Raw genomic sequence first — 15,454 nt, 5'->3', positions numbered from 1 at the left:
TCAACCTTTTGAACATTTTTTATTGAAACGTTTTTTATCCACGCAGAAAGAAATAGTTCTTTAAATTATGGGATCGATGGGTCTTGCGTAAATATGTATGATGGGAAAGAAATTTTCTCCGAATCCCTTTCACCTAATCATTCTCATCAAACAATCCGGGATTTTGAAATTTGATACAATGATTACAAACAGGGGTCTGCTCTAAAATTTATAATAATTTTAGCAGTTCGATCAAATTTTAAGTGTCCGGATTGTTTGATGGATTAGGTCAAAAGGATCCCTTTCTTGTATGATGTTCATATTGAAAAATGGTGGTGCTATCCATACACCTTTTTACTTTTCACGTGCCTTTTTTAATTTTTTAACCATTGAATCAAATAAATTAAATAAGAACAAAAGACAAAAATTAACGGAAGTTGTGTAGAATATTAAAAAAAAAAAGTATTTGGATAATACCACCTTTGAAAAAAATGAAAACGGAGACACCCATTGACATTTGAGAGCTTTTACCGCCTACTTCTATATCCTTTTTTATTTTTTTTCTTGCTAGATTCCACTTTAAACAAAACAATATAAAGTGAGAAACTCTTGAACAATTGACTCTAATAGAAAACATAATATATAATTAAGATCCATAAAATCATAATAGAAAACATAATATATGTAGTCCATCTTGGTGAGCGACTTGTAAAAATCATGAAATGGACTAAGACCGTCTTGGTAAGTCCTCAAGAAGCTTGTGATATGTCATGCCCTAGGATGGGTTAAAAAGAAAAACAATTTGGTCCGTGGAATGTATTTATGTGCCTATGTTGGCTTAACATTTTGTATTAATTTTGAAGTGACAATATATGTTCAATAGAAGGCTCCTTGAGACTTACGAGTCATCGTATGAAGGTTCAAGCCATGGTCAATGGTCTGCAGTCACCTCTATCGACGGTCTTAGCATTTTTCCTCATTGGTTCCATTTAATGCTTTTTCTTCTTATATTTGGTGACGGATTCTAGACGTACCATGGTCATGTAAGGCCTCGTTTGGCAGCCCGTATAACACATCAGATAGGATAAATAGTACGAATGAGAGTGTTTGGTGTAATTTTGTACTAAATAGTACCCGGATTAATTAAACTGGCCCCACACGTTTTATACGGTGTATGCCCCGCTAAATTATCCTCCCAAAATCCTTTGTATTTATTAGTCGGGTAGTTTCGCTTCCTCCGCTCTCTCCTTCCATTCTGGCATTACGCCCTGTGTCTTCTTCTCCTCCTCCTCATCCCCTCCCTGCTCCTGCCAAAACCAACCCATCTTCGTTTTCCCCAATTTCTCTATCCAACCCCCCTGCAAATTTCTTCTTCTCTCTTTGTTCCGCCCAAACCCAAGAGCTTTCGTTTTCCCCAATTTTGCTATCTAATCCCACCTGCAAATCTCTTCTTCTTCTCTATCTGTTCCACCGAAACCCAATCCTTTTCGTTTTCCCCAATTTTGCCATCCAACCCCACCTGCAAATTTCTTCTTCTTCTTTATCTGCTCCGCCCAAACCCAACCCCTTTTCGTTTTCCCCAATTTTGGTTTTGGTTGGATGACGAAAATTATGAACAATTTCGTTGAATGATATTAAAATTTTACGTCTTTATTCCTATCTATTTGTCCAATCCAATTCCCTCTGCAACATTTAGACAACTGTAATTGAGTGGGGGACCTAGGAGTGGAGCTGAACTTCTGGAATTGTGATCCATGTTTGCTGTTCTCATTGGCTGGTGTACTTCCTCAACAATTCTCTCGCAATTGAGTTTCATTGGGTTGGATTGAAATTTGCATTTGATAATTGAGAGAAAAAAAAACTAAATTAATAGTTTTAATTTTGTTGATTTTTTAACCTGTGATGTTTAGCAGCATTTCCATTAATCATCAATTGTAGTTTCAAGTTCTATAATCCAGCACATTATCGAGAACATAGTATAAATAATGCGGTTATTAGTTCGATATTGCACCAAACGTTCGACTAATTTAGTCAGTACTATCCGATGACTATTTATTCTATCCGACTGAAATAGTCAGTACTCTCTGAGCTGCCAAACTCGGCCTAAAGTTTGAATGTGCCCATCAAGGGATTAATTATGGGGTGTGCTATCCACACACCCCATTTTGTGTGCTATCCACACACCCCATTTTACTTCTCACACACCTCTTGATAATTTCTGTCCGTTGATCTTCTTCAATTTATCTGATCCGACGATCGAAAATTAAAAAAGTGTGTGAGAAGTAAAATGGGGTGTATGGATATCACACCCCATAATTATACAAGTGCTAAGCAATTAAGCGTGAATCGCTCACATCAAGAAATACAGAGACTTCACATGTATTTTTAAAAAGTTGAGCTGTTGCTCATATATTATCAAATGATTTTATAGTAGAATATTAATTTTCTCTATAGTATCATAGAACGTTAAATAACTTGTTGAGTTCAATGACTCACATCACCAAATATGTATTATCCATGTATTAGTCCCAAAAAACTTCACATAAAAGCAGAAGTGTTGAGAAGGTAAATCTTATATATATTTGAAAGGTCAGGAACCTTGCACTTCAAACTGTATGGATGATCGATCTTGAAGAGAAAATGTTATCAGCGAGACATGTTTATTCTTCAAGTCTCGGATGTTCGATCAACCTTTTGAACATTTTGTATTGAAACGTTTTTTTATCCACGCAGAAAGAAATAGTTCTTTAAATTATGGGATCGATGGGTCTTGCGTAAATATGTATGATGGGAAAGGGATTCTCTCCGGATCCCTTTCACCTGATCATTCTTATCAAACAATCCGGGCTTTTGAAATTTGATCCAGTGGCTACAAACAGGGGTCCGCTTTAAAAGTTATGATAATTTTAACAGTTGGATCAAATTTTAAGGTCCGGATTGTTTGATGAGAAAGATTAGTTGAAAGGGATCCGGAGAGAATCCCTTTCCCATCATCCGGAGAGGGTCCCTTTCCTGTATGATGTTCATATTGAAAAATGGTGATGCTATCCATACACCTTTTTACCTTCCTCTTGCATTTTTTAATTTTTCGACCGTTGAATCAAATAAATTGAAGAAAAACAAAAGACAAAAATTAACATAAGTTGTGTAGAATATAAAAAAAAAAAGAAAAAAAAAGGTGTTTGGATAATACCACCCTTTGAAAAAAAAAATGAATACGGAGACACCCATTGACATTTGAGAGCTTATACCACCTACTTCTATATCCTTTTTTTTTTCTTGCTAGATTCCACTTTAAACAAAACAATATAAAGTGAGAAGCTCTTGAACAATTGACTCTAATAGAAAACATAATATATAATTAAGATCCATAAACATATATAAGCATGCATTATTATTTAGTTATTTGGGTGGTTGGTTCATGTACTCATATCTCTGTCATCTAAATAATTTGTTGACTAATTAGAGTCTTTAATTATCCGAAAACGAGTAAAATCAACCATGATTAATTAAATACCACATAAAGCATGTTAATTTAGTTTAAAGGCAATAATAATCTACATGATTAATAACATGATTAGCATAAACAGTACCGCTATAATCTACCATTTAATCTTTGCCTATGCTCTTCCGGGCTTCCTCGATCTATAACCTTTACCGATTAATTGAATAATATTTTTCATGAAGTTAATAAGGTAAAATTATTTATTAATGTGGATCAATTCAAGTTATCTGAACAGAATGAAAGTTACTTAGGTTTTTTTTTTTGTCAAACGATAGATTTTTGTTAGATTAGCTAACGACATGGTTCGAACCCACACCGTTATGCAAAGACTCAACTCATTTCCACGACTGTGATAAATAGTCACTTGCAAAATTACTTAAGTACTTGCTCCAAGCTTTTAAACCCTAATAATTCTTCACAGTGTTAAAAGAAATCTTAAGTTTGAATCCAACGTACACGAAAAAAGTAATATGTAATTGCATGATAAACTCACCTTTAAATAGGGTTTCAATTAATAATTATTTGAAATGCGCTTAAAACAGAAACCCAAATCCCAAGTAATACTTTGATCACAATAGTTGACCCTGCTTATATAATAATCCACTAGTATTTATCTTAATATACAGCCAAGAATCTAGCAGAAGTTTCAAAGTGAGGGCGCTTTGGTCACCAAAACGAACAAAAATTGCGAAGACTTCTTGAATATGAATTCTCGATGCATATATATATATATATATATATATATATGTATGTATGTATATATGACTGTAATTGAGTTGTCTTGAATTAATTATGTATTATCTTATGGAAACTTAAAAGCCTAAAATACATATTAAAAATTTTAAATGAAACAAAATTTAAATTAAAATAATGCTTATCCCGGATCAAATTAGAGGCGTGAATAAGGTATAGTGGCCATTGACCTATTGGGATGTTAATATTCTAAACTAAACTAGCTACAGCAGGTAATTGAAAGCTAAGTTAACTCAAATATATATATCGATCTGATGTTTATTAATAAGCTTGACCAATTCTAAAGTAGGGAAGATCATCCGTACCATTCATATATAGAGACCAGAGGTGGATGCACATTGGGACCTAAATGATTCTAAGACCATTCAAAGTTTAGAAAATATACATGCGAAGGTCTTCTAATGACCCTCCGAATGTTTTGTACGGGTCCCCTTATACCAAGTGTTTGATGTAATACTTATTAATGCATATATCTACAGGTTGCATGAACAACACTTGACAAATTCTCTCGATATATCGCTGATCAAGTGTTTGACGAAAAGCCTAAGTGAATAAACAAATTTTTTTTTGTGTGCGTTTCGCACTCTATTTCTAGTTCTATCTAAAAACTTGGACCTTTAAAGGTGGTCTAACCAATCTCATTGAAAATTAAGCGTGATTCTTGTGGTACTATCAAGAGTTTCATAACTTAATTAGTAACAAATTAGGTTTAAATATAGGTAATAATAGAGAGACTAATTTTTTTTAAATAAATTTTGAAGCCAACGATGTTGTGGAAGAGAGAAAAACTTAAACACAATACTTATTGTGAAAGAGAAAAACTTGAACACAATACTATGTTAAAATAAATGTCTTTATCTCAAACAAATTTCACTTGGATTAAATGCACACATTAAACTCTCATCCTGATCGACTCAAGTAATATTTAAACATATCAAGTTTTATTATCTCCTTTGACAAAAAAAAAAAAAAAAAGTTGTATTGTTTCCAAAGTCGGTACGAAGAGATAGATATATAGCTTGGTTTAAGGCCTAAACAAATTATTAGACGTCAACGTTCTTGATCCCAAGGTTATTTTATACAGAGATAGATATATATATCGCATATAATATATTTAGGAGAAATTTTTAGTTGTGATGGAAACACAAGTAGTATACCATGTGGGTAAGAAATTTTATATTTTAAGTTATTAACATTTTAGCATACATATTTCACCATTTATGTAGTGACACGTGTACCGATCACACTAAAAAATCTTTCATATATTTAGATATAAGGGCTGCTCATGGCCGAGTCTTGCGCTTACAAGTGGACTGCTTGTATTTTGATATGGAATATTTAATTTGGGCACAGTTGGGTTGAAGAACCATCATGTCATGCTTCGTATTGCTTTGCTAAGTAATTTAACTAGGTGGATTGTCTGGCCTCCCATTTTCATAATCTCCTTATACCCTCCTATGATATATGGTCATGGTTAAGTCGTATTAATATTTTATATTAATATTTTTATAGAAATAATAAAACAAAAAGTAATAGAAATATAAAATGTTGACGTGACTTAACTGTGACCACACAAATAAGAGGAGATGGAAAGAATATGGAAATGGAAGGGCAGACAATCCACCTCTGTAATTTAATGGGTTTCAACTTTCAAAGGATTAGCTAATAGAAAATATAGTAATTTAATGGGTTTCAACTTTCAACGGATTAGCTAATAAAAAAATCCCATAATTTGTCAAAGTTTTGAAACACCAAATTTTCCATTTTATTTACTAACTTGTAGTAGTTGTCATTCAAAATAAATTAGCAGCATGATTTGTCAAATGACAATGCACCGAAAAGTAATCCTAGTTTCATTTAGTCGTTTGAAAATTGTGCACAAACATCGACTCATCTAAGGTATAGACACAGAGTCACATATAGTAGTATAAGGTAGGAGTACTAAAATACGAGACTGTCATAGACAATGTCATGTATTTACGTTTATGAAAATTATTCAACGTATATAGCGCGCATACGACTTGCTATAATTTTTGGTGTACCTTGGAGAGCTACACCTAATTCTAATACCAATTCCAACATGAACGAATCATGGTATTTACGTTAATAAGGTCAAATTGATGGACAAATGAATCCAAGAAGCAAAATTTTAGAACTGGACCATAATACCTGTATTAACACGTTGACCTAAATTTTAATTTTTCTCTGTAGATACAGAACCCTAATACCCCACCCCTGAAAATAAATCCCCAGCTAGCCAATTAAAGTTTGACCATGATGAACCGATCCCCATGTGACTTTTGCAAAGTATGAAACTTCAACGATGCAGAATTGGGCGGGGACCGAGTTTTGCGGCGTCTAGCCTTCAAGCCCTTCGAGGTTTTGTTTCTTTCTGGCATGTCATCTCAAACGTTGACGTTGAATTCTTCTTCTTTTTTAAGATAATAAGATTATAATCAAAGTTTGTGATACTACTTAGCATTATGATTTAGTAATATTCATCATAACTTTTAAGTAAGAGGCTTTAAGTTTCAATCTTGTTGCATAGACTCATTGCATGGTTTAACTCAAATGAAAGTTTGATATTAAATTATGACTAACTCGTTGTATGGCTTAGTCTAAATCTTTCATCTTTCAGTGTAAATATATTGTTGTGGTGTGTGTATTTCTTTTGCTGCAATTGGAGAACGGGCGCAGTTGACATTTCGTGTGCCGTGGTCATATAAACTAATTAAGAGCTTAATTAATAATATTATATAGGCTATCTCATCTAATGAGTTTGAATAATTTCAAGCTTTTAAAGGGTTGAGTCAAATTCTGCATGCTGTCTATATAAGAAGACGAAGATGGAGGAGGCCCCAAGAATATCAAATTAGCCAAAAGAGGGATAGGAAAAGGAGAGAAAACTGAAGAAAACTATGGAGGCTGCTTTGGGAAAGTCTAATAGCCATGGAGGATCAGAAAGTGAAGAGAAGACAGTAGTTCTTGAATCTAGTAGTATTGCAGATGAGCAAGAAGCTGGTCACAAAGAAGAAATTGTTCTCAAAGTAAGTGAAATTAATAATATTATTGCATCTAAAATTCCTATTTTCTTTCCCAATCTATCAGAATTCAATAAATTCTTGTATATATATGGAGATTGAGTTTGTGATTTGAGAGAATTAATTTATGCAATTTTTGAAGGATTACAGGCTATATTTTGATCTTATATTTCGTAACAAAATTAAAGGAAAATATTTTAGTGTGAGTTTTGTTCAATAATAAAGGTTTTACACGGGCAATATTAATTTGTTATTGATTTTACTTTATGTACGTTGGGTACGTTGAAGGAAATATTACAATTAATTCATATTTTGCTAAAAAATTAAGTTAAAAGGATTAATTTATCATGAACTGTATGTAGGTGTAATTAACAATTAATTCTTTTATTAATATGAACTTCTGTGGATAAAATTACTATGTTACAGGTTGGAAATGGAAGGCCATGCCAGGAGAATAATGAAGTGAAATCATCTTCACCTAAACAAAAAGATTTGAGTTGCAAGCAGGTAAATCCATCTCGTTCACCCAAACAATCAAGAAAATATTATCCCTTTTTTTTTTCTTGCAATCAACCGTATTTTAATGTTAATGAGCACGATTTCTTTTATTATCCTTTTTCTAGTTCTTTTAATTTCAAGTAAATAAAACGTAGATAAATATCTCTAATCATCCATTGGATTTAAATCCATATCTCTCACTGATTTGATTTTTTTCTCCCCAAGTTATTGGATTTACATTAATTATATTTGAATTTTCATTATTAGAGGTCCTGAAATTAGGGTACATACACCATCAATCAACATCCACAATTTGCTTTCATTATTTAACGAAGATAGTGAAATATTGGAATCGGGCGGTACATAAACCAGAACTATTTTGCCAATCTAGTGGTTTGAAATCAGGGAAGTTGTATGACAGATTTAGTGGCTGCCTAGAGTTGTATGCTTTTGTTTTAAGTATAAAATTAACCTTTGATTAAGATTAGGAATGATCACGTAATAAGAACCAAGTAACGGTGCAGTTATTAGGGTTAGCCTAGTGGTTGCTATATTTAGAGTTCGAAACTCTCTAATGTAACGGAGAAAAAAAAAAGAACCAAACAACGGTGTTCGGTTGACCATTACTGACTCTTATAATTTAACATGAAGCTAACACCGTAGGTTTAATTATTCTTCAATCTTTCAATTTAATTTAATTAGTTCTTCACTCGTCGGTGAATTTTGATAACTATGTATGGTACTTAATTGAACAGATATCAACCACAAGTAATATAAAGGGGTCCTCGGCGGAACCTGATCATTCAGTGGCATCTACTTCACCAAGTATAAAGGAACAGGTACTTCGAGAGCCAGCCTAGGCTTCCATGCATATGTTCACTTTGTTTATTAGCATATTTATATACAGATGAAGAAAATCAGAGACTAGAGCACTAATTTTTCTGAATTTATTAACAAACATTTAGGATTGTCAGCTTGAATCTGCAAGAGCCGAAATGGGTGAAATTCGAGAAGAAAACCAAAGGCTGAAGAAGTACTTAGATCAGATAACGGAGGAGTACCAGACACTTCAAATGCAGTTATATGACATTCAACAAAAAGCAAACAAGTCCAAGGACATTGCAATTCCAAGTACTAATAAGAATTATGATCAAGATGAGGAATCCGAGCTTGTGTCACTCAGCCTCGGATCATTTTCTGGCAAACCTAAATGGAATCAAAAGAATGATAAAAACCCTAGCACCAGTCAAGGCAAAGTAGAAAATGAGTCAGATGGAGAAAGCTTGTCTTTGGGGCTAGACTGCAAATATGAAGCACCTAAATCAAGTGCTACAACTAATCAAGTGCCCTTGGCCAATCCAAGCCCTGGAAGCAGCCTTGAAGAAGTGCCCAAGGAAGAAGCTGGTGAGACTTGGCCACCAAGAAAAGTTCTCAAGACAGTGAGATCAAGTGGTTTGGAAGATGAAGTTGCGCAACAGAGCCCAGCCAAGAAAGCTAGGGTTTCAGTGAGAGCTAGATGTGACACCCCAACGGTTAGTTTAATAGTTCATATGTATACGTGCATGCAAAAATGAAATTTACTAAAGATTGGGAATGTAGCCATGAGATTTCATTTACTAAGTATAATTTTACTTGGACACAGATGAATGATGGATGCCAATGGAGGAAATATGGGCAAAAAATTGCAAAAGGAAATCCATGTCCTCGTGCTTACTACCGTTGCACCATTGCACCTTCGTGTCCAGTAAGAAAACAGGTAAACACATGCACCTGACTCTGTCGGTGATGACACATCACTTGTCACATGCCATTCACTATATGGTGTCCAGAAATATATTGCATGCTAATTTCTTGATTTGCAATTAATTTAGGTACAAAGATGTGCAGAGGACATGTCCATCTTAATCACCACCTATGAAGGAAGTCACAATCACCCACTTCCAATGTCAGCCACAGCAATGGCTTCCACCACCTCTGCAGCCGCTTCCATGCTATTATCCGGCTCATCATCATCAAGCTCCGGCCGCTTGAACCCATCAGCTACCGCCACCAGTACTACCGCTGCGCACGATCTTCATGGTTATAATTTCTATCTTTCTGATAACTCAAAATCCAGATTCTACATACCCAACTCTTCACTCTCATCTTCTGTCCCAACAATCATCTTAGACCTCACTTCAAAACCTTCATCAACATCCAATTCCATGTCCCATTTCAACAAATTCTCTTCGTCATCAAGTTCTTCCCATCAACTTTACCCTCCCACAAGCCTCAACTTTGGATCAAATTCTGAGTCCAGCACCGACATGCCTTGGAGTAATAATGGGCTCCTTTCCTATGGGACCCACTTACCTCCATATAATACCAGTAACAAGAATCAAAGTGCGCCACTAAGTAGTCTTGGAATCAGGCAGCAGCCCATGCAAAACAACATCTACCAAAATTACATGCAGAAGAATATCAACCCTCACCCTAATCCTCCTCAAGGAGTTCCTCATCAATTTCAACCAGACTCTATTGCAGCTGCCACCAAGGCAATCACATCTGACCCTAGCTTTCAATCCGCCTTAGCCGCCGTGCTCACATCAATCATTGGCAGCAACAGTACTGTTGGGACCACTGGCATTACTGGAACCCTAGGTCATATTAATCAAGCAGGTGGTGGAGACAGTAGTATCAGTTTGGCTCAGAAATTCAAATGGAGTGACCACTTTCCAGGAAGTACTACTACTACTACATCTTCTTCTTCACCATTCCTTCAATCACAGATAGGTAATAACAGTAGTAGTATTGGATGTGCATCAAGCTATTTGAACAAAACAACTCCGCCGAATTCGCAGCCGGGGAGCTTGATGTTTCTGCCACCTTCATTGCCATTTTCAAGTGCCCCCAAGAGTGCATCTACATCTCCTGATGATACTAGAGATCACAAGAGTTTATAGTTTATGAATTGAAAAATAAATATTTATTATTTGTAAACATTTAATTAATTCAAACAAGGTAATTAAACCGAGTTTGATTTTTTGTGTATTTTAGTCTGTGTTATTTAAGAAATAGCAGTGGTGATGGTAGGGTTGTAAATTGTATTTAATCTTGGACGTGGAAAGGATTGACGATTTGATTAGCTGACATAAGCTTTTACATTTTAAATTGTGTTATAAAATCGACGGTGTGTGCAGTGTAATAAATAAAACAAGACACAAAATTTACGAGGTTCCTCTACAGTCAGTGTGACTGGAGTACGTCATTGGGGCAGCGGTAGTGCTTCCATTATAATTTAGAATAATAAGAGTACAAAATAACTCTCTCTCTATTATCCCCTCTCCTCTTCCTCTCTTTTCTCTCTTCCTCTTCTTCTCTTTTCTCTCTTCCTCTTTCTTCTTTTACAATCTCTTCCGTGAACCTCTTCTTCATCTCTCATTCATTTTATAAGCAAAGAACACTATTCACTTTACAAATTTTCCACAAACGAATAGTGAAAATAATGTGAATCAGTAGTAACAAATTATTCATGTGGGTCATCCACATTATTCACAACAAATTGTGTATTATATTTATTTACGTGCCAAACACATCTCTAACACTTTGGTGTACGTCTTTGATAAAGATGTTTCATATCTCCAAATGTAAAAATAACCTAGAGATTAATAGTCAAATTATGTATAAACTTTATTCACCTAGCAAGCAAGAAGGGGAAAGGCCTCCTATATAGAAGGGATCCCCATTTTTTTTTTTTTTATAAAAAAATAGGGATTAGTTGTTGGGATCACACCATATCGAACTTTAACGATCCAAACTATCTATTTTTTCAAGTTGCACCTCATAGATCATTCTTGCAAAATAGTAGGTCAAAGCTTTTTATAAGAAAAGTAAAAAGCTGGAATCCAAGAAGATTGTAAATTGCAAACAAAATAGCTAACAAGTCAATGTAAGAAAGAGAGTGAGTGAGATAATCAATAGAAAATATCCTTTCATTCGGACTCCCTTAGCCAAATCGAAAATATTTGAGACATCTAAGAAATTAACAAACCATTTGTTCTATAAGAAACAATAAAATTTCATCGTGATAATTAGATATGCAAATGGTTTCGGATTGAATTAAATTTTTGCATGGTGATCTATGAATTAAAACTTGCAAAATAGAAGGTTCGGATCGTTGAAACTGGATATGAAATGAGTCCCACAACTAATCCCTATTTTTTTCAAAAATGAGAATCTCTTCCCTTAAGAGGGACTGATATATTACTAAAACTTGATTAAAAAAATGTATATAAACGCTCTGCCCCGCTACAAGAAATGAAGCAGTCGCGAAATGGAAAAGAGGCGATCGAACGACTAAATTAAAACCCAACCAAGCCACCTTAAGTTCTGCATCATTTTTTAGCTACCTCATGAACTTTTAAGGAGACAATAAAGGAGCAAGAGGAGATGATGAAAATTTTAGCTGGCAAATACAATGTGATTATAATTTGTAAAGATCAAACCATACATGAATCATGGTTTTGAAAAGGAGCGGTAATGGATTGTTTATATTTTTTTTTCACACAACGAATTTCACCTGTATTGACAGGTGGCAATTATTTATTAAAAAGTATAATCGTTGTTCACGAAGTATAAACACATGTCTTTCTATGAATCTTATGCACGTTAGTGGGATTGTTGTTTATGTACGAGTGTGATATTTGGCAATGAATTGTTAATACTTGTCTTTCTTTATTATGAATGTAATTCACATCCACGATTGATTGTTGGTCTTGTAATTATATACGAGTGTTATTGTTGATAACAAAATTGTTAAAATACATCTTTTTTTTTCTCCAATAAATCTTACATACATTAATAGTTGACAATTATCTATACAACAATATTATCGTTAAAATTCGAACTCAGAAACTTCACATACAAGAGTAAACGCTATTAGCCACCTCCAAAAAAATAGAAACCATAAAAATGAAAAAGAAAAGGTAGAGAAAATATTCCTCCTTCCACTATTTTAGGAGAAAAGCAGATAAAGAAAGAGAAGGCCAACTAGCAGGTGGGGTGGGGACAGTGCTGAGTAGACCGACCCCACCACAAAATTCTCGAATTCTTATTCACTTGAGAATTAAATTAAATATTTGGTGTAATAAAAGCTAGTACAAAACGAAACTCCATCGCTCTCTCTTTCTCTCTCTCACGGGAGCTCTGTGTTCCTCTCCCCCCTAACCTAATGGCTTCGGCTTCGATCTGATCAAACCCACCTCCAAAACCCTTCCTTGATCACCATCTTCAGCAACCCAATTCTGAGCCTGCCCGGATCGGGACCTCTTGGAGATTCGGAGCTCCAGGTGAGATAATTTTCCCCAAATTTCCCCCAAATTGTATTCAATTTTATGTCGTTTCAATTCGTTTTCCATTTTAATTTGGAATTGTTGATATTTTACGCGGGTAGCGCATGTATAATCAGAAAGAATCAATTTTTGTATTGGACTGGGGTCAAATTGTCCAGCTTTGTTAGCTATTTGGTCCCCTGTGTATCTGTAATCTGAATAATATGAATTAGGGTTTTTCGGTTAGTGTCCAATTAGTGAAGAAAGGATGATTCTTTTTTGTTATTATGCATATTTAAGCTGTAAACATCTGAAAAGCTGCTTAATTGAAGTGAAATTTCCGGTTTTTGAGCTCGATTTCAAGTCTTGATCTTTGAATTTGTTTATATGTAGCTCAGCTGAAGCTATCTAAGTCGTAGTTTAAAGTATTTGTATTGGTAATTATGTGTTTCCGTTGGGCAAATTGAGTTGCCCCAGTATATTTTGTGTGCAATTTGGTGTAGAAAAGTGGTTTTTGATGTTTTGGCTGGCATTGGAAAAAAGATGAAATTGGTTTTTGCTCAATGCATAGTTAATCTTAAATACAGTTGATTAAATGGGGTTGATGATATATAGGTGGTAGCAAATTAGCGATGTCAACTCCTGCAAGGAAGAGGCTGATGAGAGACTTCAAGAGGCTGCAACAGGACCCGCCTGCAGGGATTAGTGGGGCGCCACAGGATAACAATATAATGTTGTGGAATGCTGTTATATTTGGGTAAGTTGGAAAAATGCAGTGCATAAAAGAAATCAACTGTTGTTTTCTCTTCTATTTTGCAACATTAATTTTTCATTTTTCCGGTACGTTTAAGTACGGTTGGATAAGCAATTTCTCGTTTCTTGTCTGGTTTGGATTGCAGTCCCGATGATACTCCTTGGGATGGAGGTCAGTGAATTCTTGCACTGAAGCTTTTGATTATGTTAATGCATTTCAGACGTGGGATATTCTATTCTCAGTTTTACATTCAGGAATGAAGACAAACATCCTGTACAGAACTTTACGTTATTCTTTAGTTTAACAGTGTGGAATCACAATTTCTGTTTTGTTTTTCTTTCAGAGTTTAAGCTTTCTTCTTGATGAATTAATTAGATAATTTCCTCCATTGTTTGTGTGGTTGTGCCATTTTTCTCATTGATGTGACAATGGTATGCATATTTCTGTTAAACAAGCTTAACTATGTTGATATATACATTAACGAACTTTACTTGGAGCTATACAGGCACGTTTAAGTTGACTCTTCAGTTTACGGAGGATTATCCAAACAAACCACCAACAGTCCGGTTTGTTTCTAGGATGTTTCATCCAAATAGTAAGTTGGAGCACACATATCCTGACATGAGCATTTACTTCGTGTTACTCGTTAAACAATTCTCCTCTGGTTTATAACTTCAATATTCTCTCAAATTTGGTCAGTTTATGCGGATGGAAGTATTTGTTTGGATATTTTACAGAATCAGTGGAGTCCTATATATGACGTGGCAGCTATACTCACGTCCATCCAGGTATGGTTTGATTGTGTGTGTAGCATTGTTATTTCCTTGGTCATATTTATGAATCTACAAAGCAGGTAACCAGGTAATCATGTGAAAAGAAGCATATATATAGCTTAAGAGATCGTCTTTTGGATGTTAATATTTTGTTTCTGCACCTTAGTGTCTCAAGGAAGAAGGTTATAGTAGTACCCTACACATGTAAACACGGGTTTATACGTTGAGAAGATCCTAACTGTTTGTATTTGTTTATTGCAGTCACTACTATGTGATCCCAACCCAAACTCTCCTGCAAATTCAGAAGCTGCTCGCATGTTTAGCGAGAACAAGCGTGAGTACAACCGAAGAGTGAGGGAAATCGTGGAACAGAGTTGGACAGCAGACTAACCCCGTCAGGGGGGGAACTTGTAGGACTGCCCGAATTTGTCCGAAGGGGTCTTATGAGTAGCATGGCTGCTGTGAGAATCATTGTGCAAACTTATCAACATTTATCCTGTATTTTCAAGGTTTTCATCCCGAATTACGACGCTTAGGATTTGCTTTGTCTTTTTTAAGAATTTGTCTTGCCAGTTGACATTGGTGAAGCACGTGTAAAATAGTGTTGTGTATCAATTTGCATTGGTTTGTTATGAACTTGGTTCAGTATTTATCAAAATCTATGGTGAGTGCAAGAAAATTGAATTTCATTGCCGACGTTGGAAATCACTCTAAACCTAAAGGATGTAAAATATAGTGTAAGCAATATTCTACTGATCTAAACTTCTTGAAGGGGATTCAAACTTTTAGATGAATAGCTAGACTGGAAGAAAATGTTGGAAGTTTCAAAGAGATGGGCTGCA

The 15,454-nt window shown here is 34.9% G+C and overlaps 2 protein-coding genes across 2 annotated transcripts; both read left to right on the top strand.

Annotated features, from left to right (window-relative positions):
• The first annotated feature begins 6,779 nt into the window (after positions 1 to 6,779).
• On the top strand, positions 6,780 to 11,000 carry LOC137711607 (WRKY transcription factor 72B-like). The gene is made up of 6 exons (XM_068450864.2): positions 6,780 to 7,284; positions 7,705 to 7,785; positions 8,532 to 8,615; positions 8,742 to 9,308; positions 9,419 to 9,532; positions 9,648 to 11,000. Exons 1-6 carry the CDS (start codon positions 7,156 to 7,158, stop codon positions 10,716 to 10,718), a joined length of 2,046 nt encoding a protein of 681 aa, XP_068306965.2. The 5' UTR covers positions 6,780 to 7,155; the 3' UTR covers positions 10,719 to 11,000.
• Positions 11,001 to 12,895: 1,895 nt separating this feature from the next.
• Positions 12,896 to 15,301, top strand: LOC137709880 (ubiquitin-conjugating enzyme E2 2). The gene is made up of 6 exons (XM_068448859.2): positions 12,896 to 13,103; positions 13,701 to 13,842; positions 13,985 to 14,010; positions 14,345 to 14,434; positions 14,539 to 14,627; positions 14,874 to 15,301. The coding sequence occupies exons 2-6, from the start codon at positions 13,718 to 13,720 to the stop codon at positions 15,000 to 15,002; spliced, it is 459 nt and encodes a 152-aa protein (XP_068304960.1). The 5' UTR covers positions 12,896 to 13,103; positions 13,701 to 13,717; the 3' UTR covers positions 15,003 to 15,301.
• The last annotated feature ends 153 nt before the right edge of the window (positions 15,302 to 15,454 follow it).

Source organism: Pyrus communis, chromosome 6 (assembly GCF_041283825.1).
Source record: "Pyrus communis isolate YQ-2024b chromosome 6, ASM4128382v1, whole genome shotgun sequence".
NCBI lineage: Eukaryota > Viridiplantae > Streptophyta > Magnoliopsida > Rosales > Rosaceae > Pyrus > Pyrus communis.
The sequence above is the reverse complement of the archived record's forward strand: the minus strand, read 5'-3'. Positions and strand labels throughout refer to the sequence as shown.